Source organism: Ovis aries, chromosome 21, assembly GCF_016772045.2.
Source record: "Ovis aries strain OAR_USU_Benz2616 breed Rambouillet chromosome 21, ARS-UI_Ramb_v3.0, whole genome shotgun sequence".
NCBI lineage: Eukaryota > Metazoa > Chordata > Mammalia > Artiodactyla > Bovidae > Ovis > Ovis aries.
In genome coordinates this window covers 38,763,230-38,786,866 of record NC_056074.1, presented here as the reverse complement: position 1 = coordinate 38,786,866, position 23,637 = coordinate 38,763,230, and the positions used below count along the sequence as shown (strand labels likewise).

Below are 23,637 nucleotides of genomic sequence, written 5' to 3'. Positions count from 1 at the left end.
AGGGCCCACCCTTTCCTCCACGTGGGCACCCGCTACCGTCCTTCTGTCTCTGAGTCCCCCTCGGTCCCCCTCGGTCCGTCTCTTGACGTCTCACTCTAGTTTCCTCTCCATCTCTCCCCCCTGGCACGTGCCATCTCTCCTTCGCGCCTGCTCACTCGCTTGCCTTCCTTTGTCTGTAGACTGGCATGCCCGGGAGGATTAACAAGGCCTCTCAGGATTCAGGCCTCGGCTTCCGCCTGGCTTCGCTTGCCATCCCGCGCACCCCGGGCCTGGCCCTATCTCCCATCACCCCGCACTGCTAATCCGTGATTGCTCCCTGCTCTGCTCCGACCGGCTGGGGCCTGGCACAGCGGGCAGACCCTCTCCAGGCCAGGCTGGGTGAGGTCCGACCAGCCCGTCTTTTCTTTTTTATAATTGTTTATTTACTCAGCTGCACTGGGTCTTGGTTGCGGTACAGGGGACCTTCCGTTTTTTGCTGTAGCATGTGGCCTCTAGTTCCCTGACCAGGGACTGAACCTGGGCCCCCTGCACTTGGAGCTTGGAGTCTTAGCCAGTGGGCCACCACCAGGTCCCAGCCATGCTTGAGCACGGCTCTGTGCCAGGCCAGGGCCAGTGGGTGAACTTGGCAGGTGTAACCAGAAGCTGTCTGGGGCAGGGGGCTCTGCTGGGCGCAGAAGGGAAGGGCATTCCTGGCCGCAGGCACAGCAGAGGCCATCTCGACCACACCCCTCCCTTGCTGGAACCTTCCCACTGCAGTGGCTCTCGGGGGCACAGCTCACCCCTCCCACCTCTCTCCCTGTCACCCTGCTGAGCCCTCTGCTTGGACCCCTCCTCCTCCGACCTCCCCCCAAAGCCTATCACTCAGAGCTCTGCTCAGATGCCACCTCCTTGGAGGCACCTTCCCAACCTGAAACCAACCTGAAAGCCTCCCCCTCCCGGCTCCCTTGCTGCTCTGGAGTGTTTCCTTCAGCTGTTTCACGGGGGTGGTGATGTGAGAGCTTCGCCTCCTTTGCACCGGGCGTGGTGGGCCCACCTCCTCCTGTCCAATGCACCGGAGGTGGGAGGTTGCAGCAAGCAGAGGCCGGCTGTCATCTAAGGTGGAGGCTAGAGGGAGCCCCAGCGCTGCTCGGCGTTGATGCTTTTATTTCATGGACTCATGGGAGCCACGAGAGGTTTCGTGAGCAGGAGGGGGACACGGTCTCCTCAAGTACAGGCCCCAGCTGAGGAGCAGGACTGAGGTGCTATCAGCGCTCCCCGTGTGGATGCTGGGCCTGGCTGAGCTCTCCCCGCAGGCTCTCGCGTACCCGTCACAGCATCCTGGGACATACGTACCCTTAGCATCTCCATTTTGCAGATGAGAAAACTGAGGCACCAAGTCGCTTGAGCTGAACCGCATTCCCCACCCCCATCCCTCAGCCCACCCTCCCTGAGGGGCAGAGAGAATGGTGGAGCCCGTGCCCCGCCCCACCCTGTGGGCAAGATGCTGCCAAGCCCCTGCCTGCAGCTGCCACGGGGATTTTTAATAACGGGAGTGATTTTTGCATGATGAATGAGGTGCTGCTGTTGTGTACATAATGAAGCCCTAATGTTTTCAAATCCCCATTTAAGGAGCTGATCTCACCCCATAATGAATTTCAGATCACATCGCCGAGCTGTCGTCCATCCGTCTTCTCCCGGGGGTACCCACCCACCTTGGCATCTCGAGGGTGAGGCCTGGCGAGGGTGGGCTCTGCTTCCCCCGACAGTGGGCTGAGCCCAAGCCGGGGCTGGGACGCGTCTGTTGAGTGAATGAGTGACTGGGAGGGTGTGGGCAGAAGCCGAGGCAGTTTTGGCCACAGGGATCACGTGAAGTCGAGGCTCCCAAGTCTCAACCTGTGAGGAAAACGGAGGCCAGAGAGGAAGAGAGTAGGGAGGACTGGAGAGAAGGGGGCCTGAGGCCGCCGGCTGAGTCACTTGGCCAGAACTTATGGCTAGGCCTGCGCTCTGCAGGTCAGGGGCCTGGGGCGCAGAGACTCAGGCTTCTGGCTCCTTTCAGCCCAGGCGGTGGGCGTTTGTGCAGGGGCTGGGATGGGCTACACCTGCCTGGTCAGAGTGGGCAGGATCTATAAGGTGAGCCGTCTAAATGGGAAGTGATGGAGAGGGCTCACCCCCAGGTGCCTTCCAGGGCTTGAGAGGTACACCCCTCCCCTGGCCCCTCGGGCCTCAAGCTCACTCCTCTGCCTCTGCAGCCCTCTCCCTGCCAGGGCTTTCTGGGAGACATCTCCACTAGCAGTGTGTCCTGTCCCTTGGGCGAAGGGGCCCCAAGAGCATTTGGGACAGAGGCGTCTTTTGCCTATGGAGTCCGTGGCTGTGCCTCGGTCTCCTCGTCTATAAAATGGGACGACAGGTGATAACACTTTGGTACCGTCTCGCACTGAACCCTCAGGCCAAACGCAGTGGGAGGCGCTGTTGCCTTGTACAGGTGAAGCTGAGCAAAGAGGTGAAATGACCGGCAGTGGGGTGGGAGAGCTGGGGGAGGAGGCCTTGGGTCTCCCAGGGCCGGGTCTGCTCCTGAGCCACACAGCCCCAGTGAGCTCATCTCAGAGGCTCTGACACTCGGCACCTGGGAAGGCACGGGGGGCCCACAGGAGCCCCGGGCAGGGCAGGGCAGGGCAGGGCAGGGCAGGGCAGGGCAGGGCAGGGCGGAGGGCTGCCCAGACAAGACCTCACCACCCACAGCTGCTGAGAGCAGCTCCGCCCCTGTGAGCCTCATCCCTGCTGGGGAAAGGTGGGGGCCAGCGCAGCTCGGAGCATCTGCTATCCTGTAACTGAGACCTCAGACGCGTCACTAAATCATCCTGGCCCTGAGCCTCCCTTCCTCTGGCCACCTCGCCACAAACCTGACCTCCCCCCAAATTTTCTGAGGCTCGGAGAGGTTAAGTGACTGGCCCAAAGCTGCCAACAAGCTTGCGGGCAAGATTTCTGGGAAGAGAAATGCCAGAAAGAGGCGAGCAGGGGGCCAGACCCACGGGATGTGGAGGCGGGAGGAGAAGAGAGGGGAAACGGAGGGGCAGGCCCAGGGCTAGCCAGGGTCCCCTGTCCTCTCTCAGGGCACAGCTGCCCTCCTCTCCCCCAGGCCACAGCCTTCCTTGTGTTCCTGTAAATAATTAATTAGCCCCTGCTTGCTTGTTTGTTTAGAATGAGGAATGCTCCCCCACTGAGATGCATTTATTGCTGAATAAATTTAAATATCTAATCTTCCCTTCATGAATATTACAGCACCCTAAATAGCAGCCAACATATCCTAAGCGCCTTGGCAAATGGCCCCCACGGGAGCCTGCCTACTTCGCCGCCGCTGGCTCCACCGAGGCCCGGCTCCAGCCCCTGCCCTCTTTGGATGCCCTGCCGGCCCCGGCCTTGCTAGGAAGGCCCTGAGTCTGAGCTGATGCTCCTGAAGGCTGAGAACAGGGCTGTGGAGGCCACAACAATGGCAGGAGGCTGGGGTGGGCTTCCAGGCAGGGGTGACAGGCCTTCTCTGGGGGATGTACCTGGACCTGGGTGGAGAGTCAGGGCTGGAACAGAAAAGAGACAGACGGGGTCTGCGGACAGCAGCGTCTGAGGAGATGGGGAAGGAGGCAGAAGAGATCAGGGAGGCAGGAGGATGAAGAGAGCAGGTCTCCTAAGCCTCCCTGCTGGGCTGGATGCAGACAGCCAGCAGTCAGCCTGTGGGTGCAGCTGAACGGTCTGCAAGGGGAGAGCCCCCAGACCGCCCAGCAACCAGAGGTCCTCTGAGCAGCCCCTCTGTTGGGAGAGGGATGGGCAGAGGTGGGGAGGGGCCAGGAGCCAGGCTGCTGGGGGCTGGTGGAGACAGCAGCTGCAGGCAGGACACCTTCCTGAAGTGTTTGAGTGAGGAGGGCACACAGCAGCCAGCCAGCGTGGAAGGGCAGCTCAGGGTAGGAACAGTGGGGACGGGTCCTGCCGTGGCTCTCGAGGAAGTAGAGCTGCCCAGCTGTGTGACCTTGGGCAAGTTTCTCACCCTCTCTGCGCCTCTGTGTCTTCTTTGCTAAAGCAAGAAAAGCAATAGCACAGCCAGGCTGTGAGGATCAAATGTGACGGTGGATGTATACGGCTCAGCGCCTTGCTCACTAAGAGGCTGAAATTAAGGAGCCGTGTCTGGGAGCTGGGGCTTCCCTGGCGGCTCCGTAGTAAAGAGTCTGCCTGTCAGTGCAGGAGATGCAGGTCTGATTCCTGGGTCGGGAAGATCCCCTGGAAGAGGAGATGGCAACCACTCCAGTCTTCTTGCCTGGAAATTCCCAGGGACAGAGGAGCCTGGTGGGCCGTAGTCCATGGGGTCATGAAAGAGTCAGACACGACTTAGTGACTGAAGAAGAACAGCAATAAAAATCTGGGCGCTTAAACTGGAGGAGCGAGGAGGAGGCTGCAGAGGGAGGCGGCGCGGGCCTCAGGGCCGTCTCCTCGCAGGGGAAGGGCTCCACCCAGACTGGTGGAGAGGCCCCCAAGGGAGGCCCTATCGCCCACATGGGCTCAGGCTCTGCAGCAGAGACCCCAGGGTTTCTGCTGTCTTGAAGTAGGGCAGGGTCAAGTAGGAGGTTTGGGGGAATGTGCCTGAGGGCGCCAGGAAGGGTTCTGAGGGTCAGTTGGTATGAACTGGGGACACCCCCCTACCAGGCAGGCCCAAGGCCCAGCTGCCCCACTGTCCTAATAACAGCCAATGATAGTCAGGTGGGGAGGAAGGGATGGGACCCCCAGAAGCCTCCTGCTTCCGGTCTCCAGGGCTCAGCTTAGCCCTACCTAATAGCCAGGGCAGGGCCTGGGGGTCGGAGCCAGGGGAGGGGCAGGTCATGGTGGGAGGCGTGAGAAGGGGCAGTCCTTTGCCCTGTAGCTAAGGCCAGTGGGGCTGGGGGCCTCCTCGGACGGGAGAGCCACAGCCCTGCCCTGTGGTTGGGAAAGGGGGACAGAAGGGGGCCAGGCTGGCTCTGGCTTGGGGGGATGGTGGGCAAGGGGGGAACCTCGAGCCTGACCCTCATCTCTGCTCTGGGTGAACGCCTCGCTGGGCGCTGTCATGGGAGTCATATGGCCCGGCCCTGTTCTGGATGCTGCGGGGGGTAGAGGGACTCCAGTCCAAGGGCTCTGTCAGCGCCAGTTCCTCCCGCCTCCTCCCACCTCATGCCCCCAGGTCAGCACCAAAGGCCTGGCTGCAGGCCTGTCCACTTCTGCAGGAAACATTAAGTCCCTGCAACAGATCTCGCTGAGCTCCACTTCCGCACGGCCCCCCACTGCGGGCCGAGGTCACCAGCAGGGTGGACAGCACTGGGAGATGGCAGGCAACTTGCTGCCAAGTGGCTGAGACCACGGTGGCAGGGCCGGGAGTTCCCGTGCTCACCCCGTATGCCCTGGACGCCGCCTCCCACCGCACTCCCGGTGTACACGGGTCAGGTACAGGCCCATACAGCCTCAGTGTCCTAGTAACAGCCAATACTCAAGTCGCCTTCACTCATGCCAGGCACTGGCTTAAGCACATTACAGGAATTAATTTAATCCTGCCAATATTCCTATGAAGTGGGTAGTCGTATTATCCATTTTACGGATGGGGCAGTTGAGGTCCAGGGAGGTTAACTGCCCTGGATCACACATCTGTGACTGGCAGAGTTTGAACCCAGGTTGCCCAGCTCCACAGCCCCCGCTGTTGCGCATGGCACTGGGTGGCTCTGTGGTACCCCCCGCCCCCAGAACAGACACACCACAAGTAGACGATGTACGCCCACTGTGCCACAGCACCCACCCTCCGCCCCCTCCCATGGGCTGCAGCTGCCCTCAGCCCTGCCCATGAGAGGGGATGGCAGGGGACCCAGTCCCAGATTCCCTCCCGGGGATCCCCCAGTTCCTCTACCCCTCGCCCCCACCCCAGCTCCTAGGATGCTCGGGAAATCACCTGGTACCATCTCTGGGTGAAGTCTCAGCATTAGGCTTAATTGGCCTCACAGGCACAAAAGAAAACAGAAGCCACGGGCCTGGTTCAGCTGCGGCCCTGGTCCTGAGTGCAGATTTTGAGGGTGAGGCTGTAATGAAGCAACTAGGCCTTCAGTTTGAGGTCTGTGAAATGGGGAAATGGTAGTACTTCCTGCTGCAGAGCATTGAGCTCAGTGTCCAAGAAGCCCCTGGCACAGGCCTAGGTGCAGCTGGAGCTGGAGACCTGCCGGAGGTGGGTGATACTCTCCCGGGGAGTGGGGGCGGGGAGTGGTCACTGCCCCAGTATTTCTGATGAGGCAGAGTGCGCTCTGGGAAAGGGGAAAGGGCTTGCCAAGGCCCTGCAGCCAATGCGGGGGGAGGTCAGGGAGAAGAACCGTCTCTTCCACGCCTCCCGCCGCGCCCACGACGACTTGTTTATCTGGATCCGAGTCCCCAGGGTCGCTGGTGAGGCCCTAGAGCCGCCCTCGGATAAACAAGCCCAGGCCCGGCCCCAATTAAGCCGGATGCACTAACGAGGCGACTTGTTAACGAGCTTGGGTGCACGCCTGGAGACACCTGCGCGGCCCGGACCACCCTCCCGCGCGGTGCAGGAAGGAGCTGGAAGACCTAGCTCAAGGCCCCCGTGGGATCAGCCTCAATCTAGGTGGCTTCAGTGTCCGAGTCTGTAAAGTGAGTCTTGAGTGACTGAGTGAGTGAAGTCACTCAGTCGTGTCCGACTCTTTGCGACCCTATGGACGGTGGCTACCAGGCTCCTCCGTCCATGGGATTTTCCAGGCAAGAGTACCGGAGTGGGTTGCCATTTCCTTCGCCAGGGGATCTTCCCGACCCAGGGATTGAACCCAGGCCTCCCGCATTGCGGGCAGATGCCTTACCCTCTGAGCCACCGTCTTAAGAGTTTGTAAATGGCAACCCACTCCAGTAGTCTTCCCTGATAGCTCAGTTGGAAAAGAATCCACCTGCAATGCAGAAGACCCCGGTTGGATTCCTGGGTCGGGAAGATCCCCTGGAGAAGGAATAGGCTACCCACCCCAGTATTCTTGGACTTCCCCTGTGGCTCAGCTGTGCAGTCCGTGCGGTCGCAAAGAGTCAGACACGACTGAGCGACTTTCACTTCCCAGCCTTCTTGCCTAGAGAATCCCATGGACAGAGGAGCCTGGCGGGCCACAGTCCATGGGGTAGCAAGAGTCAGTCATGACTTAGCGACTAAACCACCACCAAGAGTTTGTAAAGCGGGTCCGAGAGGGCCTCGCCTTCGGAGGTCGGCGTTCGGATCCCAGGCTTCTCCCGCGAAGGTGGCGACCGGCAGCGGGCCCCGCGGCCGGGAGGGCGGATTTTCCCCCTTGTCCGGCTCTGGCTGCGGATCCTGTCGCTCGGACCCGCCTCCCGAGTCCCGGCACCGCCTCTGACCCGGGAGACCCCAGCCCCGCCTGCGCCCCTAACGGGCGCCCAGGAAAGAGCAGGGTGGACGGGTCGCGCCCCCTGCCGGCGGGTCTGCGCCGGCTCCCGCTGCGGCCCGCTCTGGCCCCCGTCTACGCCTCGGTTTTCCCAGCTGTGAAACGAGTGGGACTGGGGGTGCCGGAAGAGGGTGGAGGGGTGAGGGACCATCTGGAGGCCGCGGGAGAAAGGCTCGGGGCCGGGTGAGTCCCGGCACAGCCCAGGGATTGGAGTCTTCCCTCCGTGGGCCTCGGCCTTCTCTGTAAAACGGACTCAGCGGGTGGCTGGGAGCCCCACCACTCACTGCCCGGTTCCCTGCAGTGGACGGCTGCATCCACCGGGCCGCCGGACCCCTGCTCACCGACGAGTGCCGGACCCTGCAGAACTGCGAGACCGGCAAGGCCAAGATCACCTGTGGCTATAGGCTGCCGGCCAAGTGTGAGTCCCCGACACCCCCACCCCGTGGGGTGCAGACGGGGCGCCTTGCGTAATTAGTGTAATTCGGGATTAGGGGTGCACCCCCGACAGAACTGCTGGAGGCCTCCTCCGGGGGCACTTAAGTGCCAGGACCTGGCCCCTCCTCTCAGATCCCAGGAAGCAGGTGGGCGGAGGGCATGCGCAGAGGCTGGGCGCGGCAAGGACGGAGTGAGGGGAATAGCTAAGGAGGCAACAACGGCCATTGTTTCAGCCTGGTCCAGACAGATGTGGGGTGGGGGCCTGCGTAGGCTGGCCTGTCTGTGCAGGTGTGAATTATGGGTGGGGTCCTTACCCGGGGAAGATCAGAATTTGGGCAGGAGGGTGCTTGTTTCCTGTCCCCTCCAGGGCCCAGGGGCTTCCCTGGTGGCTCAGCTGGTAAAGAATGCGCCGGCAATGCGGGAGATCTGGGTTCGATCCCTGGGTTGGGAAGATCCCCTGGAGAAGGAAATGGCAACCCACCCCAGTCTTCTTGCCTGGAGAATCCCATGCACAGAGGAGCCTGGCGGGCTACAGTCCATGGGGTCACAGAGTCGGACACGACTTAGCGACTAAACCACCACCAGGGCCCAGGCCGGCAGAAGGGAAAGCCGAAGACCGCCGGGAGCTCCGGCCGGTCTGACCTCACCCCCTCCCACAGATGTCATCCACACGGTGGGACCCATCGCCCACGGAGAGCCGAGCGCCAGCCAGGCTGCCGAGCTCCGCAGCTGCTACCTGAGCAGCCTCGACCTGCTGCTGGAGCACCGGCTCCGCTCGGCGGTGAGGGGCGGCGGGGCGGGGTAGGGGGCGGCCTGGCGGGAGGCGGAGTGAAGAGTGACGCTGTCCCCAGTCCCTTCTCACTACCCCTCATTCCTAGGCGTTCCCCTGCATCTCCACTGGAGTGTTCGGTGAGTGAGAGGAAGGGCGCAGATGGGCGGGGCAGAACGGCGAGGGGCGGAGCTCGAGACTCACTGGGGCCTGCGGTCTGGTCTGCAGGCTACCCCAACGAGGCGGCGGCCGAGGTAGTGCTGACCACTTTGCGCGAGTGGCTGGAGCAACACAAGGACAAGGTGAGGCCTGGGTCCGGCCGAAGGGAGCGGATGGAGGTGGGCGGCGGGGCGCATGTGACCAGCACCACCCGTCATCTCCAAGGAGTGTGCAGAGTGCCGGGCACTCAGGGCTCTAGCCTCGCGCTTTCTGCGTTCTCTTTTACTCGGGGCCTGTTTTCCTCCTCTACGGCCAGGGCACAAGGCGCTTCAAGAAGGGGATAGCGGGGTGCACATCACACCACGAGCCCCTTCTGTAGCCCGAGCTCTAAACCCAGATTGAAGTATGCCCCAAGGACAGGGCAGGGGAAACCCCACAGCTGCGAGGGTGGTGGTTAAGGCCCAGGAGCCGGGGAGCCAACCGCTGCCGCCCAGGCTCAGCAGGCCCTGATGCAGGTGGACCGGCTGATCATCTGCGTGTTCCTGGAGAAGGATGAGAACATCTACCGAGATCGCCTCCCCCACTACTTCCCGGTTGGTAGGTGCCTCCTGCCCCCACCATGCCCCCACCAGCCCCTGTCCCGCCCCGTCCACCCAGGACAGGCTCTCACTGTCCTCTGCCTTCCAGCGTGATGCTGCCCACCCTGACCAGGACTGGTAAGCAGGGCCTGGCCCTTTGTGTGGCTGCCCACTAACCTCATGCCCACTAACACCTGCTCACCCCCACGCAGGGAAGGAAGCCAGGGAGGCAGCCTGGGAGGCCGGGGCAGCCCATGGGCCACTGCTCTGACCTCTCGTCTTTGCCTGCAGACTCCCCTGGGCCTGCCGGACCACGCTCCCAGCTCTAAGTCTCCGAAGCCTGCAGTGGGGCCTGGCGGGGCCACCCTATTCTTTCCCTACACCCCCTGCCCCGTCAGGAGCCTAATAAAGACTACTGCTGCAGCTCCGACTGTCCCAGCTCTGCTGGGGGTGAGGGAGGGAGCCCAGGTGCGGACAGCCGCTTTGGCATCAGGGGCTGGCGAGAGCTCTCGGTGAACCAGGCAGGGGGAGGCACGAGGTTGACAGCAGAGGTGGGCAGCAGCGCGTCACGTTTATTGAGGGCCTGCCCCCAAGAAGCTCACAGCCTGGGGGCTGAGACCCGACATGTGCCGGGGAGGGGGCGGGGGTGAGAAACGGGGTGAAGGCAGGAAGGAAGGTAGTGCAGCAGTGGGGTGCAAAGCAGGCACAGGCAGGGGGCCGAGGGGAGCAGAGCGGGAGGACGGGGGCCTGGAGCGCCCCGCTCCACCGGAGGCTGGGCCTGGGGACGGGACCACGCACAGGCTGGGGGACTGCCCCTCCCCCGCCTGGCTGGCACTGGCTGGGGCGCCCTGGGGCCCCCCCGCACCTCCGCCTGCCCTGAGCCAGGCTGCAGCACCACGTGGTCCCTCTCCACCCAGGACTCCACCACGCAGAGCCCTGACCGAAGGCAGGGGGAGGGGGCTCCGGCCAGGACAGCAGGGTGGGGGCAGGGCCCAGGAGGGAGCAGCTAGAAGCTTCTGTGCTCCTGGGTCCCCAGGGAAAGCCCTGGCCAGCTAAACAGGGAAGGGATGGCGGCCTGAAGGAAAGGAAGCAGAACCCCCATAACCAGGAAGGGTCCCTGAGAGGCCCAGACCCCTCAAAACTTCTCCTGGCGGGGAGGTTTGGGGGTGGACAGGTGAAAGGCCGAGAGGAACCCACCTGAGGGGAAGGGGGGCAGCCAGACACAGAGCAGCCAGGTGGGCAGCAGCCGAGCAGGGACACGCACACACGCGGCTCACCACCAGCGTCCCCTTTAATAAAACACGGGGGGTCGTGTGACAGGGAAGGGGTGGGGGAGTGAAGTATGACCATTTACAACCACAAGAAAACCTCTGTACACGTCTAGCGCCTGGCGGAGGGGCGGGCGGTGTGGCAGCGGCCGGCAGCCCTATTTGTAGAGAATGTCGTAGTGTCCGGGCCGGTAGAGCAGGTAGACCTTGGGCTCAGAGCCCTCGGGGAAGACGTGGGGGTTGGTGGTGCCGCCCTCGCCGCGGTCCATGTACTCCACCTGGATGGAGACGCTGAGCGCCTGGGCCAGCGCGATGATGTGGATGTGGTCGCTCTCCTTGCACATGGGCTCCACCTCCTGCGGCACAGCGCGGCTCAGGGGGCGCTCGGGGGCCCCACCACCTGGGCCCTCCCCGGGGCTCGAGGGAAAAGGGGCCCACGGCTGAGGAGCGGGGAGGGGCAGCACCTGCTGGCAGAACTCCTTGACGGTCCGCCCGCCCTCGATGAAGTGCTCGAAAAACTTGCTCTCGCGCTGCAGGTAGCCCGAGGTGAGCAGCCGCAGGTAGACCACCAGGTAGTCCGAGGTGCTCTGGTCGTTGAAAGAGGCCAGCAGGTCGGCCACGGGGGTCCGCTTCTCCACCTGCTCGATCAGGTCCATGAACTGCACCCGAGGGGGACACAGGGCGAGACAGGGGAGACAGGTCATCCCTGCCACTGCCAGGCCACCACCTGCCACCCTGGCCGACCCCGCGGCAGGGCAGCTGGCCTCACCGTGTTGTGGAAATCCTCAATTGTGAACTCAGTGAAGCCCTGGGACACCAGGTCCTCTTTGCTCTTGGCAGACACAGCCTTGAACCTGTGGACGGGTGGGGGAGAGGGCGCCACGGGCTCCTAGGCCGGCAGACCCGGCCCAGCAGGGCCCAGGCCATCACTGGGCCTCAAGGGGAACCGCACCTCCCAGCCACCAACAGGGAGGAGGGAGCCCACGCGCCCTTCACGGAACCTCCCCCGCGCCTCCTCACCGCTGCAATTCCTTGCTGTCGTCCAGCAACGCCTCCAAGTGGGAGAATCCGAAAGCACGATAGAAGCAGTTTCCATCAGGCCTGGTCTTGCGGATGTATGAGTACTTTTTGTGGAGGTCCTGCGGAGAGGCAGCCCCCACCCCACCACGTGCCCATCAACATCAGGCGGAAACCAGGGCAGGCCCAGGAAATGCCCCCAACAGAGGTCACCACAACAGCCTCCTGCCATCCTTGGCTGCTGACTCTGATAACGGGGGTCATTTGGCAACCCGCTGCTGGGAGCCCCAGAGCCTCAGGAACATGAATTATAGACACACTGGTTGCATCGGTCACCAACCAAAGTGGTCATCAGCCGCTAGGCATGCCATGCTGCTGGGCCTAAAGGGCTGTTGTTTCATAAAACCAGGCAACTGAATGGGTCCTTGACGGAAGCAGCTTTTCCAGTGAATAGCCTTTCAAACTCTTGAGAGATCCAGGGCAAACAAGTGAGTGTACATGGCGCAGCGCCGCGCTGGGGGCCCCCACTGCACTGCACAGTCCTGGGGTGGGAAACAGCCCCCCTCACCTCCATCTAATCCCTGCCCTGCCCGCTCACGGGTACTGGTTCACTCTTTCCCAGTTTCCTCCCCAGCTCAATGGAGTTCCTCCTGTCTGTTCAATCTCCCCTCAGGAGTCGGGGGCTGGCCCTTGGTGCTGTCCGGCAACCTGGCCTCACTCCCCGGGCCTGAGCACCCTCCCCTTCCTCCTGACGCCTATTTCATGCCTTCTCCCCATATGTTAAGCCCCCAGCCAGTCATCTTCCCGATGACCGTGCTTCCTGAGGACTTCCACTAAGAAGCTGTCATCCCCACGGCACCCTACCCCCCCGGGGCCTCACTCTCCATCCCTGGAAGGTCCGAGGCTGCTCCCAGAGCCATGTTGCCTTGGACTCAGGACACTGTTCCTGAAGTCTGCCCCCCCGGCTCCCCAGCATCAGCTTCTCTCTCCAGACCCACTGGCCCCACCGCCTATAAACAAATGCTCTGCTCCCCATGAATTCCCTCGCAGCCACCTCCCCACCTCTCTGCTCTCCCGCAGGGCAGCACTGCTCCTGAAGCTGCCTGTGCCACTGTCTCCATTTCTTTTCTGCTGGGAACGCAAGCCCAGCCGGCTTCTTCTCTAGTGAAGGTCACAGATGCCCTCCTAAGTCCAAGGGTCAAACCCACTCCCGCTAGACCGTTGCCGAGCAGCGTCCCCCTGCACCGCAGGTGTGGTGACGCAAACCCCCTTCTTCGCTCCTCCCCCACCCTCTCCATGCCCTCACCGCTGCCCCTCCTCACCTACCTGTAGTGGTCACAGCTGCCACCCAACCACACACCCCTCCTTTAAGACCCATGTGTCCCCTGCCAGAAGACAGTCTCGCCAGGGACCATCCACAGCCCCTGCTGCGTGAGCAGCACAAGCTGTTCAGGCCTGGGGCAGCCCGGCGTCAGCTGTCTCCTGACCTCCTGGGATTTAAACGTAATTCTTCATCCACCCACGTCTTCCCCCTCCACTCAACTGCCTGGGCTGCACCACCTCTGAACTGCCCAGCCAACAGGCGGCTTCTGACCTCTGGCCTTTCCTGCCTTTCCTCAGCTCCCCACCTTTCAGCTGCAACCCTCCCAGCCGTGCGGACTCCGCCCTCAATGCCCCCAGCCACCCAGGGCAGACCCTGCCACTCTGCCTGCGTCCGTCTCTCCTCACGTGGGCTGTGCCGCTGCCCCGTCCAGCTCCATCTAGAGCCGGTTTCATCGCAAAGGCTTCCACACAGTCTCCCTGCCCGCACCTCACTCACTGCCCAGTCTCTCCCCACCATGGCACCAGCAACCACAGAAACCCAGTAAACGCGGCTCCCTCCGAATCCCTTCTCGGCTCCAAGCCCAGCGTCTCCCATCCACTCTGCTCCCGCCACACCGGCCGCCCCCCGGCTCCGCCCAGATGCCCCCCCCCCCCCCCCCCCCGCCTTGCTCACTGGCCTCTTTCAGTTCATCAGACACCACCCTGGGTCAACCTGCAAATCCCTGCCCCACATCTCCTCGGCCAGCTTCACTTTTGACTTTTCTCCACAGCACTCACCACCTCTGCCATACGTGTGAGTTGCCTTAACGGCTGTCTTTCCACTCTGAACCGCCATGGTGACTTGGCAGCTGTGGTCCTCACTATCTCCAGAGCCTAAAACTGCCTGGCCCCGTGTGTGCTCGTAAGTGTCAAAATGGGACAAAATGTGTACAAAGAGCCCAAATCCCTGCCGCGACCAGAACTGTTCTGAGCACTTACCCTGTGCCAGGCCCATTATCCTCCCACATGTTCCCCAGAGGCCCACTTCACAGAGGAGCCAGGGCACACAGGAGCCAGGGCCCTGCTGTCTGCACTTGGGCTCCTCCCAGGAGGCTAAGAGGGGCTCAGGCCCAGCCCCGGTGGGGTGTCAGGTGCCGGGGCAGGCCTCCTGTCCAGACAGCACACAGCTGACACTTGACCATCTGCCGACTGACTCGAGAAGAACCCGAGAGGCGTGGCCTGTCCGCCTTCCTGGGGTGGCCGTGTGTGACAGGCAGGCCTGAGCCCCGCCAGCCCACCACACGGAGAAGAGGAGGGACCCACCGCCTCCCAGGCGCTGGGCTCCACACCTGGCCACCGTCTTCTCCTGCAAGCCTTACGCCCACCCCACGAGACAGGCCTCCCCACGCAGAGCTGGCAGACCAACAGAGGCCCCAAGAAGGCCAGTGTGCTGCCCAAGGTCACACAGTGGGGGGAAGCCGGGACTCCACATCAGGTCTGTCGGGCCCCAGAGCCAGGGCCTTCTTCTCTCCAGAGGCCTCCAGGGTAAACCGTGAGCACCCTGAGCAGGGGCAGAGGGGCCCACAGGCCACACGCAGCGGGCTCTGGCCTGCACATGCGCTGTCTGGCCCACTTTAAATGTCAATCAGCTGCCAACTCTCAAGAGTCTGGAGATTTTACAACAAAATGATTTCTGGCTGGTCTCGGAAGCACTGATGGAGTGACAGGCACGGATGCTCCTATTCGCCCCATGAGGCTCCACCACCTGCTACTGGCGGAGCCGGGCTGCAGTGCCACTGTTCACCACCTGACCTGGCCACCTCCAGTCACCTGGGTTACCTGCCTCGCCCCTCAAATGGCTAACCCCAAAGGCCAATCTTGCAGGTGGAAGATTCTAAGCAGCTCTGATTTTGGGGGCGAGCGGGGAGGAGTAGCATTTACTAAACCCTCAGGCTGTGCCCCAGAGAAGGCACTGGCACCTTAATCCAGTACTCTTGCCTGGAAAATCCCATGGAAGGAGGAACCTGATAGGCTGCGGTCCATGGGGTCGCTAAGAGTCAGGCACCACTGAGCGACTTCTCTTTCACTTTTCACTTTCATGCACTGGAGAAGGAAATGGCAACCAACTCCAGTGTTCTTGCCTAGAGAATCCCAGGGACGGTGGAGCCTGGTGGGCTGCCATCTATGGGGTCGCAAAGAGTCAGACACGACTGCAGTAACTCAGCAGCAGCAGCGGTGGGCTGTGCCCAGGAGACGCCGTGTACACACACAGTCACACTGCAAACCCCCAGCTCAGAGAGAAGGGAGTGAGTGGTTAAGGGACTTACCTCAGTTTCTAAGAGAGGCAGCAGGGCCTTACATGAAGATCCAGGGGCCCCTCTCCCCAGTGCTGCCTGCCTCTCCACGGAAGCAGGGGGCAAGACTGTGTCTCCGCTGGCACCCTCCCCCACTAGCCAGCCCCCGCCCACCAGCCCCACCATGAACACTGAGACCACCAGCTCCCCACAGCCAGCAGCAGGCCCGAGGCATCGTCTCCCGCAACCTCACAAGCACCCTTGCTTTCATCACCCCGATTTCACAGCTGAGGTCTCCACACCTCTGAGACATCGAAGGAGCTGCTGAGGATACAGCTGCCACATGGCAGCGTCAGGATCTGAATCAAAGTCTTTTTGGTTCCAGACTCTGCCAACCTGTGAACCAGTGACCAGAGGGCTCCCCAACCGTCCACCCCTCTGAGGCCAGGCCCAGCCAAGCGCAGGTATCAAGTGGCCAGGCTCCTGCCCCCACCCGAGGGCTCTTCCTGTCCCCTGGCCAGGCTCCCACCTTGATCTTCTGTTGATAGATGTTGTCATCCTCAGCATATTCTTTGTATAGGACAGAGAGCTCCAGCCGCTCCGAGACCAGTGGGTTCTGCACAGCAATCTGTGGGATGGGGAATCCATTACACTCTGACAGGCAAATGGAGTGACCCACACCTGTCAGCCCGAACATCTAGCTGAGAGTGGCTGGGCCAGTCACCCAGCGGCACATGGACCTCACATTCTCCCCATAAAGGCATCTAGTATCAGCTCAGCCTGGGGAGGAGGGAGCTTCCACAGTAAAGACAAACGGTAGGCCTCAGTCCAACCAATGTATCCCCAAAGTAAGGCCACTGGCCACAGCCACTCACCTCTTGCTGAATTCGGTCCTGCTGAGCCATGATGGCTTCATCATAAGCAAGACAGTTAACACCTGGAAAAAGGAAGAAGGCCAAGTATTACAGTGGGCCCTGGCTCTCCCCACTCCAGGAAGCTGGGCCGAGGACAAGAACGGGCCAGGAGAGCAGACGTGCAATCTGGAAGCATGCATCATGCCCTGCTCCACCCCAACTGTGGGATCTTGGCAAAGTCCTTCCATTTCCTGGGCATGAGTTATCTCATCTTTAAAGGGAGGAGGCCAGGGACTTCCCTGGAGGTCCAGTGGCTAAGGCTCCGAGCTCCCAATGCAAGGGGGCCTGGGTGTTAGGTAAAAGACGACCAGGACACCAAAAGAGTGTCTAACAGGCTTTAATGGCGAAGCGCTCCCGGGCGGGGTTCCCGGACCCGCCCAGAACGTGTTAGAAGTTTGTTTATATATGCACGCTGCGAGGGATGGCCAGGTTAGTGGATGGGGGTTTGGATAGGTTGCCGGGCCGAGGCGTCACGGGCTGATACGTCCTTCTACGTGGCGGAGGTGGGGCAGCTTTAGCTGGCAAACTGTGCTGTCACTGGTCCCCGGGATCTGGGAGGCCCCTTCCTTAGGGACTTCCCCCGCCGACGGGGGAGGGAAGGGGCGGCCCATCATGGCCCCCCGGGGTCCGATCTTACACTGAGTTTGATCCTTGGTCTGGGAACTAGATCCCACATGCCATAACTGAGACCTGGCACAGCCAAATAAGTATAAATAAATGGTGGAAAATAAAGTAAGCAGGCCAAGGTGATCGCCCCCCAGGGTACACTCTTCCAGCTCGAACAAGCCCTCTCCCCCTGCTCTCTAACATCACTTCCGAGCAGCCCGGAAGGCCCCTGAGCCAGGTCTATTGAGGAAAGACAGATGAGGAAGCAGACCATCTTCGGCTAGATGAGCGCTTTGCTTTCCTCAGTCACACCATTCCTCCACCTGCCATCCTGGGTATTCGTAGTGGTGCCCATTTTACAAAGAACAAAAACGCAGACAGGTGAAATCACCTGCCCGAAGTCGCGACGAGGAAGACCTGTGGTCAATCCCAGGTTTGTCTAATTGCAAAGCCTGGGCTCTTTGCCACAATAACTCCCCTGGCACCTCACTGCAGAGGCTCATCATCAGCTGTGAATAGAGACAGATAGCACCACCTTCCTCCCTTCACTGTGATGCCCTGAGGAGATGGTACCTTAAGAGGTGTAGTTCAATACTCATCACTGAGTTGGGCGGGTCCACCCTGTGGGCCCCATGCCAAGCAGCCACTGGTGAGGAGCCAGGAGACCTGAATCCTGGCTCTGGTTCTTTCTTAACTTACACGATCCTAAACCAGTCCCTTCGGGGATTGGGGGGAGGGTCTAGGTCCCCAAAAGCTGTTTTTCAGTGTGCGGTTAGAGAGGGAGCTGTGTGCTAAATGACTTTTAAGGCCAATCCTTTTGATCTTGAGCAGGCCGGGGCCTCAGCTGGGCTTCCACCCACCCCCGACACTGCACTGCAACTGGGCCATCCCTCCCAACCCTAGTGACCTCCTCAGTCCCCAGTGTCTAACTCAGGGGTGAAAAGAAGAGGGTGGGACCGTTTTGAGAGGTCCAACTCTTCAGGGGTCTAAGGAAACTATGCCGAGACAGGAAGCAAGGGGCTGCGAGGCTAGGAGAGGGGACTCTACCGGAAACGAAGGGCGCTGCCCTCCTGGGCACACACCTACGGCCGCTCACAACCCCGGGCGGCCCGCAGCATCCCCAGCGGCCCGCCCAGTCCTTTGTGCTCCGCAGCCCGGCGTAATTCGACGCCCTCCCGGGCTCGGGCCGCTCTGGAGGAGGCGGACTAGACGGGGCCGGACTAGGCCCGGGCCTGACTGCCAGGTCCGGGGCGGGAGAGCCGGGACCCGGGAGCCGGACGCCCAGCGGGGAGGGGGCTGGGCGGGGGGTGGAGGGGCGGAGCGGCCTAGGCCCCGCCCCAGGAGCGCGCGACAGGGAAGAGTCGCGGGCCGGAGGCCGGCCCGCTTTCTCTCCCGCCGCCCGGCCGGCCAGGGGTCGCGGCGGCGGCTCCTTCCATTGTGAGGGGGAGGGGAGGCGGCGGACGCGGGGGAAGGGGCCCTCCGCTCGCTTCGCCGCCAGCCGCCCCAGCCCTGGTTTCCTCGGGAACCGGCCATCCGGCATCGCCCCCGCTAGCCCAGGCCGGGCGGCTCTCCCCTGGTCGGTACCTTCGGAGTCGCTGCCAAGCGGCTCCTGCTTCTGCTGCTGAGGTTCCTCCGCCGCCATCTTTAAACAGCGCCGCACTGCCGACCGCTTCCGGGTTACTAGTCGGCCTCCCCCCGGAAGACAGCCCCTCCTCGAGGCCCCTCCTTGGTAACGCCCCTAGCAACGGGATCCCCTCGGGCGTAGTCACCCGAGGGGCTCGCAGTCTCGTTCGGCGGCGGCGGAAGCCGGGGAAGTGAGGGCAATCCCCGCCCGCCCTCCTCCCGCACACTTGCTCGGTTCCATCTTTCCAGGCTCCCAATGTGCCAGGTGGTGATAAGAGCTTCCTGGGGCCACTTGAGTTTTCTTTTCACTAGAGTTTGAAACGCGGATTGTATTATTGAGATAAGCAGGAAAATGAAATTCAAATCACGGAAGGCAATTCCCGCTGCGGGCTCCAGAACTCAAGACAGGCGAATGCAATGAGGATCACTTGGCCGAGGAGACCGGGAATTCTGCTAATATCCGAGCTCTGGGAATTCACCGCCCCCCTCCACCGAGTCTCGGTTCCGAGCGGGCTTTGGTGTCCTGCTTCTGACCGAGAGACCACGTCCCTCGGGGTCGACCTTACTTTGGACTACCTGCCCTTGTGGTTATGAGAAAATCAGGATTTTTTTTTTTTTTAAGATAGAAGTTGACAACAATGAAAAACAGATTCGTGGTTCCCAAGGGTTGAGTCGGAGTAAGGAGGGAAGTGGATGTGGTTATAAAAATGAAACAGAAGTATCCTTGTGGAGACAGAAGTGCTCTTTATCTTGAATATATATGGAGATCCTGGAATATGCTGTACTGTAGCTTCAAACGCAAGATGTTACCAGTGGGGGAAAGTGGGTAAAGGATACCCAGGATCTTTCTGTGTACTCTGTTAAAATCACCTGTGAATTATCTAAAAATAAAACTTAAAAAGTGTCAAGGCCTTGGATGCTGAAGATGCAGTTATTTAGAGAAGTCACCTTCAGGGGTACTGTTCCTTTGCCTTTCTCTATGGAGGGCCTTTTCCATGATATGACAGTGGTCTCTTAGCACTTGAGGAGGCCGTGTCTGAGCCCCAATCAGATCCCTCCGTTCATGATAATACAGGTGCAGAATAGGATGAATATCTTCATGAGCTACATCCAGTTCTGGAGTAGGGACGGTTGGTGCCTGGGCTCACCACACTGCCCACAGTGGCGCTCTCACAGCAACGCTACACATGCCAAGTCTTTGCCCCAGCAACATGGCAAATTACTATTTCCTAGGTCACCACCAATCCTTGTGTTTGCTTCGAAATTCAAGGAAGCAAAGGGGCTACCCATTTGGATCCCACTCCTACCACACTGGGCTTCTCGGGCGACACTAGTGGGAAAGAGAAGCCTGGCAGGCTGTCTATCGCCCAGAGTCACAGAGTCAGGCATGACTAAAGCCACTTAGCGCAACACACACCCAGAGTACACACGCTGTTCATTCCTTTTCCCAGTTTTGCCAGTGCAACCTGGAACTGCCAGTTGGAGCTTCAGTTAGTAGCTTGTGCATGCCGTGTTCAGGCGTGGCCGACTTTACAACCCTGTGGACTGTATCTCGCTGGGCTCCTCTGTCCATGGGATTCTTCAGGCTAGGATACCGGAGTGGGTTGCCATTTTCTCCTCCAGGGGATCTTCCCGGCTCAGGGATCAAACGCGGGTCTCCTGCATCTTCTTCCTTGGCAGGTGGACTCTTTGCTGCTGAGCAACCTGGGAAGCCCTCAGTCAGTAGCACTGGTATTACCAAACGAGGAGCAGTCGGTGACAAAAGCGTGATTTCTATTTTGGCTTTACAAAATCCTGAGAATAGCTGTAAGACAACTCCACCTTTACCTCCTTACTTTGACTAGGGAGTCTGGCGGGTGGGGAGCACGCAAAGGGGAGCTGGATCGGGATTGGTGTGGGGACAGAGAATACAGTTGCTCTGGAGGGCGAGAAGGAATCCGTCTGTGGTCCAGTGCTGGACTGCGGCCATGCTGCCAACGCCAAGTAAATGCCTCCCTCAACACAAGGGTCTGGGGCTGAAAGAACGGATCTCCACCCTCAGTGGATGCAGGGTGTGTAGCTGAGGGGCTCTCCCGCCTGCTGCCCACCCTCCCCCTCTTGTCAGGCCGGGGGAAGCTTTGGCTCTTAATCCAGTGTCAGGATGGTCAACTTTTGCCCTGCTCTTTTCCATGTCAATTTGGTGATAACTAACTATTCTCTTACCCTCATTCCATCTTTCTTGATACTTTTTTTTACCATTTTCGAGTTTTGGTTCTCCATCCTGAAGAACCTAAAACCCAATAGCATATTTGCCAGGAATCACCAGCTCCAGATGTCCACTTCTGCCTTTCAATCTGCAAACCCAGAAATGAATGGCCACACACTGCTGGTCCCGCTTTCCGAGGCCTATCACGGAACAGGCAGCACTGCTGCTTGGGGTCAGGCTGCTGTTGGAAAGTCACAAAGGTGATGGGCAGGAGCCTAGGACTTCATGTTCCACAGACCCGACCTGGCACAGATGCCTCTTTAGAGACCCCATGCAGAACCCAGGACTCTGTGACCTCAGCCAGAGACGAAGAGTTTTAGGACAGTACAGAGGCCCTAGAGAGCCACATGGCTTCCAGGCCCGCCCAGCTTCTCAGGGAAGGTGGCCAGGCAACAGGACGTGGCACAGGCCGCAATCCTCACAGAGGCATCTTGGGCAGGAGAAAGCCTAAAGGTGGGCGGGAAACGAGGCCCTGGCGATCCTTTCCAAGACAGGCTTAGGAGTTAGGCAGCTGCCCGGGTGGGAAGAGTAGGGGCATGCCCAGCCTGGAAATGGACCTCTGGAGATGCCACTGCGGGAATGTACAGCCGTGCACAGGCAGCCAGCTCCAAAATTATGGTCTAGCGAGGCTTTGATGGCGCAGCCAGGCTGATGAGGCTGAGCAGGGGCTGCTGGGTAAGTTGTTACCTGTCTGCAGGGTTCACACCACCTAAGGCAGAAAGTGAGCAGAGGCAGAGGCTGCGTAGAGAGAGCCCCCACCCCCACCCGGACTCGCACCACCCATCAGACTCGTACCACCCGTGCTTGTTTGGACGCCTGTCTCCCGCAGATGTCTCACACTGAGATTGTCCTCAAGTCTGCAGAGGATCCAGCCGCCCAGGACCAGGACTCACAGCTCCTTACTGCGGTTGTTAACTAGTCACCAGTTAGTGGTTTAGAACAACGCAAATGATTAGTTCTGCAGTGTGAGAGGTCAGAGGTCTGGTGAGGGTTTCATCACACTGAAATCAAGGTTATCTGTAGGCTCTGTTCCCATCCAGGGATCTGAGGGAGAGTCTGCTTCCCACTCGCGCAGGCTGTTAGGATTCAGTGCCTTGCAGCTCTGGGTCTGAGGTCCTGTGTCCCTGCTGGCTGTAAACTGAGAACTCTTCCCAGCTTCTAGAGGCCACTGCGTTCCTTGGAACACAGCCCACCTTCTCCATCTTCAAAGCCCCAAGGCAGGCAGAGTCCGCAGGGGCATCTCTGCCTGTCCACCTGAAGGACCCGTGTGACTACACTCAGCCTACGGGTTAATCTCCCACTTCTGCATGTCTGATTTTTATCACACCTTTTTCATGACGGTAACATAGTCACAAGGGTGCAGGGATTAGGGCATGGACATTTTGGGGAGGACACTTTCCTTCCTGCCACATCTGAGACCCAGAGAGGCTTGACTTGGCCAAGGTCAAGTGGTAAATGGCCAAGCCAGGCCTCAGACCCAGGCCTCCTGACTCCTGGTCCACTGTGCTTGATGTTATATTCTCTGGGATGACTGCACCCTTCCCTCCACACCCCCCCACCTGCTGCGTGCACACCAGGACACAGACCCCCACCCAGACCCAGGATCTGACAGAGATCTACAGACACAGAAAATGCTGTTGGTGGGCACGGGGAGCCTTGCTTTCGCTACATAGACCGGCCCCTGGGCCTCTGACTTGGTTAGCAGTGAGAGGGACACAGAACGGTGACCAGGTTTAAGGCCCAGGGGCTACACTGAGGACAAGGGGAAGATGGGGTCCGAGCATGACAGCTCACATCCTAAACCCTCCCATCCACTCCCAAGTCCATGACCCTGCCCACTCAGCTCACTGCTGTGCCCAGCAGGCGCAGGAGCACAAGGGCGGCAAGGACTGTTGGGCTTCCTAAGGGCTTTCTCAGACCAGGGTCCTGAAGATCCGGCCTGTAACCACTGGCTTCCCTTCAGTCCGAGGAGCAGTTCAAGACGCACAGCTTTGGGCCTTAGCCCTCCTGGGCCACGGGGACCACTGTGTCCCTTGGGGATCCAGCGGCACAAAAACGAGGGACACTGAAATCAACGGCTTGGCAGGGCAGTGGAGCACCACAGAAAGCCAAGGCTCCCAGCCTAACCTGTGCCCACAGCAACCAGGCATCACTGGACACCACGCAAGGCCAGGAAGACTAAATAAGCGAGGGCGAGCAGGGCCTCCCTGCAGCTCCTGTCAACATAAATCAGGAAACGAGCCCTGAGAAGGGGCTGGCGAGCTGCCTGTTCTGACACCCAGGGCCTAAAGCACCCACGGCCCCTCCGCTTTCACCTGGCATCTCTGCCCACCATCCAGCAGCTCCACAAGGGACACTGAACCTGTGTCTGCTCAGAAATCATTCATGTCACCCCAGCAAAGAGAAGAACTAAAGGGGTGGACCCAGCGGGTCACAGCCTTTCTTTCAGAAACTGGCAGGCAGAGTTCCAGCTCAGTGGGGCACGCTTCACATACCTGTCCCAGCTAAGGAGATGCCCCCAGGAAGAATCACGGAGGAAGGACCCTGGGAATGGATGGAGGAGCAGCAAATTCTCCAAGTCAAGGAGGGGAGGGTACATGGGGGCAGGCAGGGAGAACGAGGAAGCTGGTCAGTGCATAAGCATTTACAGATATGGGGCTAAAAGGGGCCCCAGGGTGACCTAACAATGCAAGACACTGTAACCTGGCCCAGCAGCACCCAGGAAGGGCAACGAGCACCTGGGAAACGGCCAGAGCCCAGGGACGGAGGACAGCTAGCCCACCAAGAAGGGGCTTCCAGCCAGAGCTGGCCCTGCTGGGAGAGACACTGAGACAGTCTCGGACTTGGCACAACCAAGGGAGCTAGAGGGGGAGCGAGAAAGTCTGCCAGACCACAACGGGGTGTGTCTTCCACGGAGGCCAGCAAACCTTTAAAGAAAGGAAAGCACCACTCTCAGGCATGGAGGAGTAAGGCTGAGCACACGTGACCTACCGCAGCGCAATG

The 23,637-nt window shown here is 60.4% G+C and overlaps 2 protein-coding genes across 6 annotated transcripts in view; one reads left to right on the top strand and one right to left on the bottom strand.

Moving 5' to 3' along the window:
• Positions 1-9,788, top strand: part of MACROD1 (mono-ADP ribosylhydrolase 1) — a 154,653-nt gene extending 144,865 nt beyond the window's left edge. For 2 of the 5 annotated variants that reach the window (XM_042238337.2, XM_027959283.3), the window contains 6 exons: positions 7,726-7,842; positions 8,519-8,640; positions 8,738-8,768; positions 8,857-8,930; positions 9,303-9,384; positions 9,657-9,788. In XM_042238337.2, coding sequence (XP_042094271.1) covers positions 7,726-7,842; positions 8,519-8,640; positions 8,738-8,768; positions 8,857-8,930; positions 9,303-9,384; positions 9,657-9,694 — 464 coding nt within the window. In that variant the 3' untranslated portion in view covers positions 9,695-9,788. Of the gene's footprint in view, positions 1-7,725; positions 7,843-8,518; positions 8,641-8,737; positions 8,769-8,856; positions 8,931-9,302 lie in introns of all 5 variants that reach the window. The other 3 variants (XM_027959284.3, XM_042238338.2, XM_060404077.1) reach the window with 3 other exon arrangements.
• Positions 9,789-10,638: 850 nt separating this feature from the next.
• On the bottom strand, positions 10,639-18,429 carry OTUB1 (OTU deubiquitinase, ubiquitin aldehyde binding 1). The gene is made up of 7 exons (XM_027959286.2): positions 18,351-18,429; positions 16,122-16,183; positions 15,776-15,874; positions 11,654-11,772; positions 11,403-11,487; positions 11,098-11,292; positions 10,639-10,989 (listed from the first exon to the last, which is right to left on the bottom strand). Exons 1-7 carry the CDS (start codon positions 18,406-18,408, stop codon positions 10,792-10,794), a joined length of 816 nt encoding a protein of 271 aa, XP_027815087.1. The 5' UTR covers positions 18,409-18,429; the 3' UTR covers positions 10,639-10,791.
• Between the last annotated feature and the right edge of the window lie 5,208 nt (positions 18,430-23,637).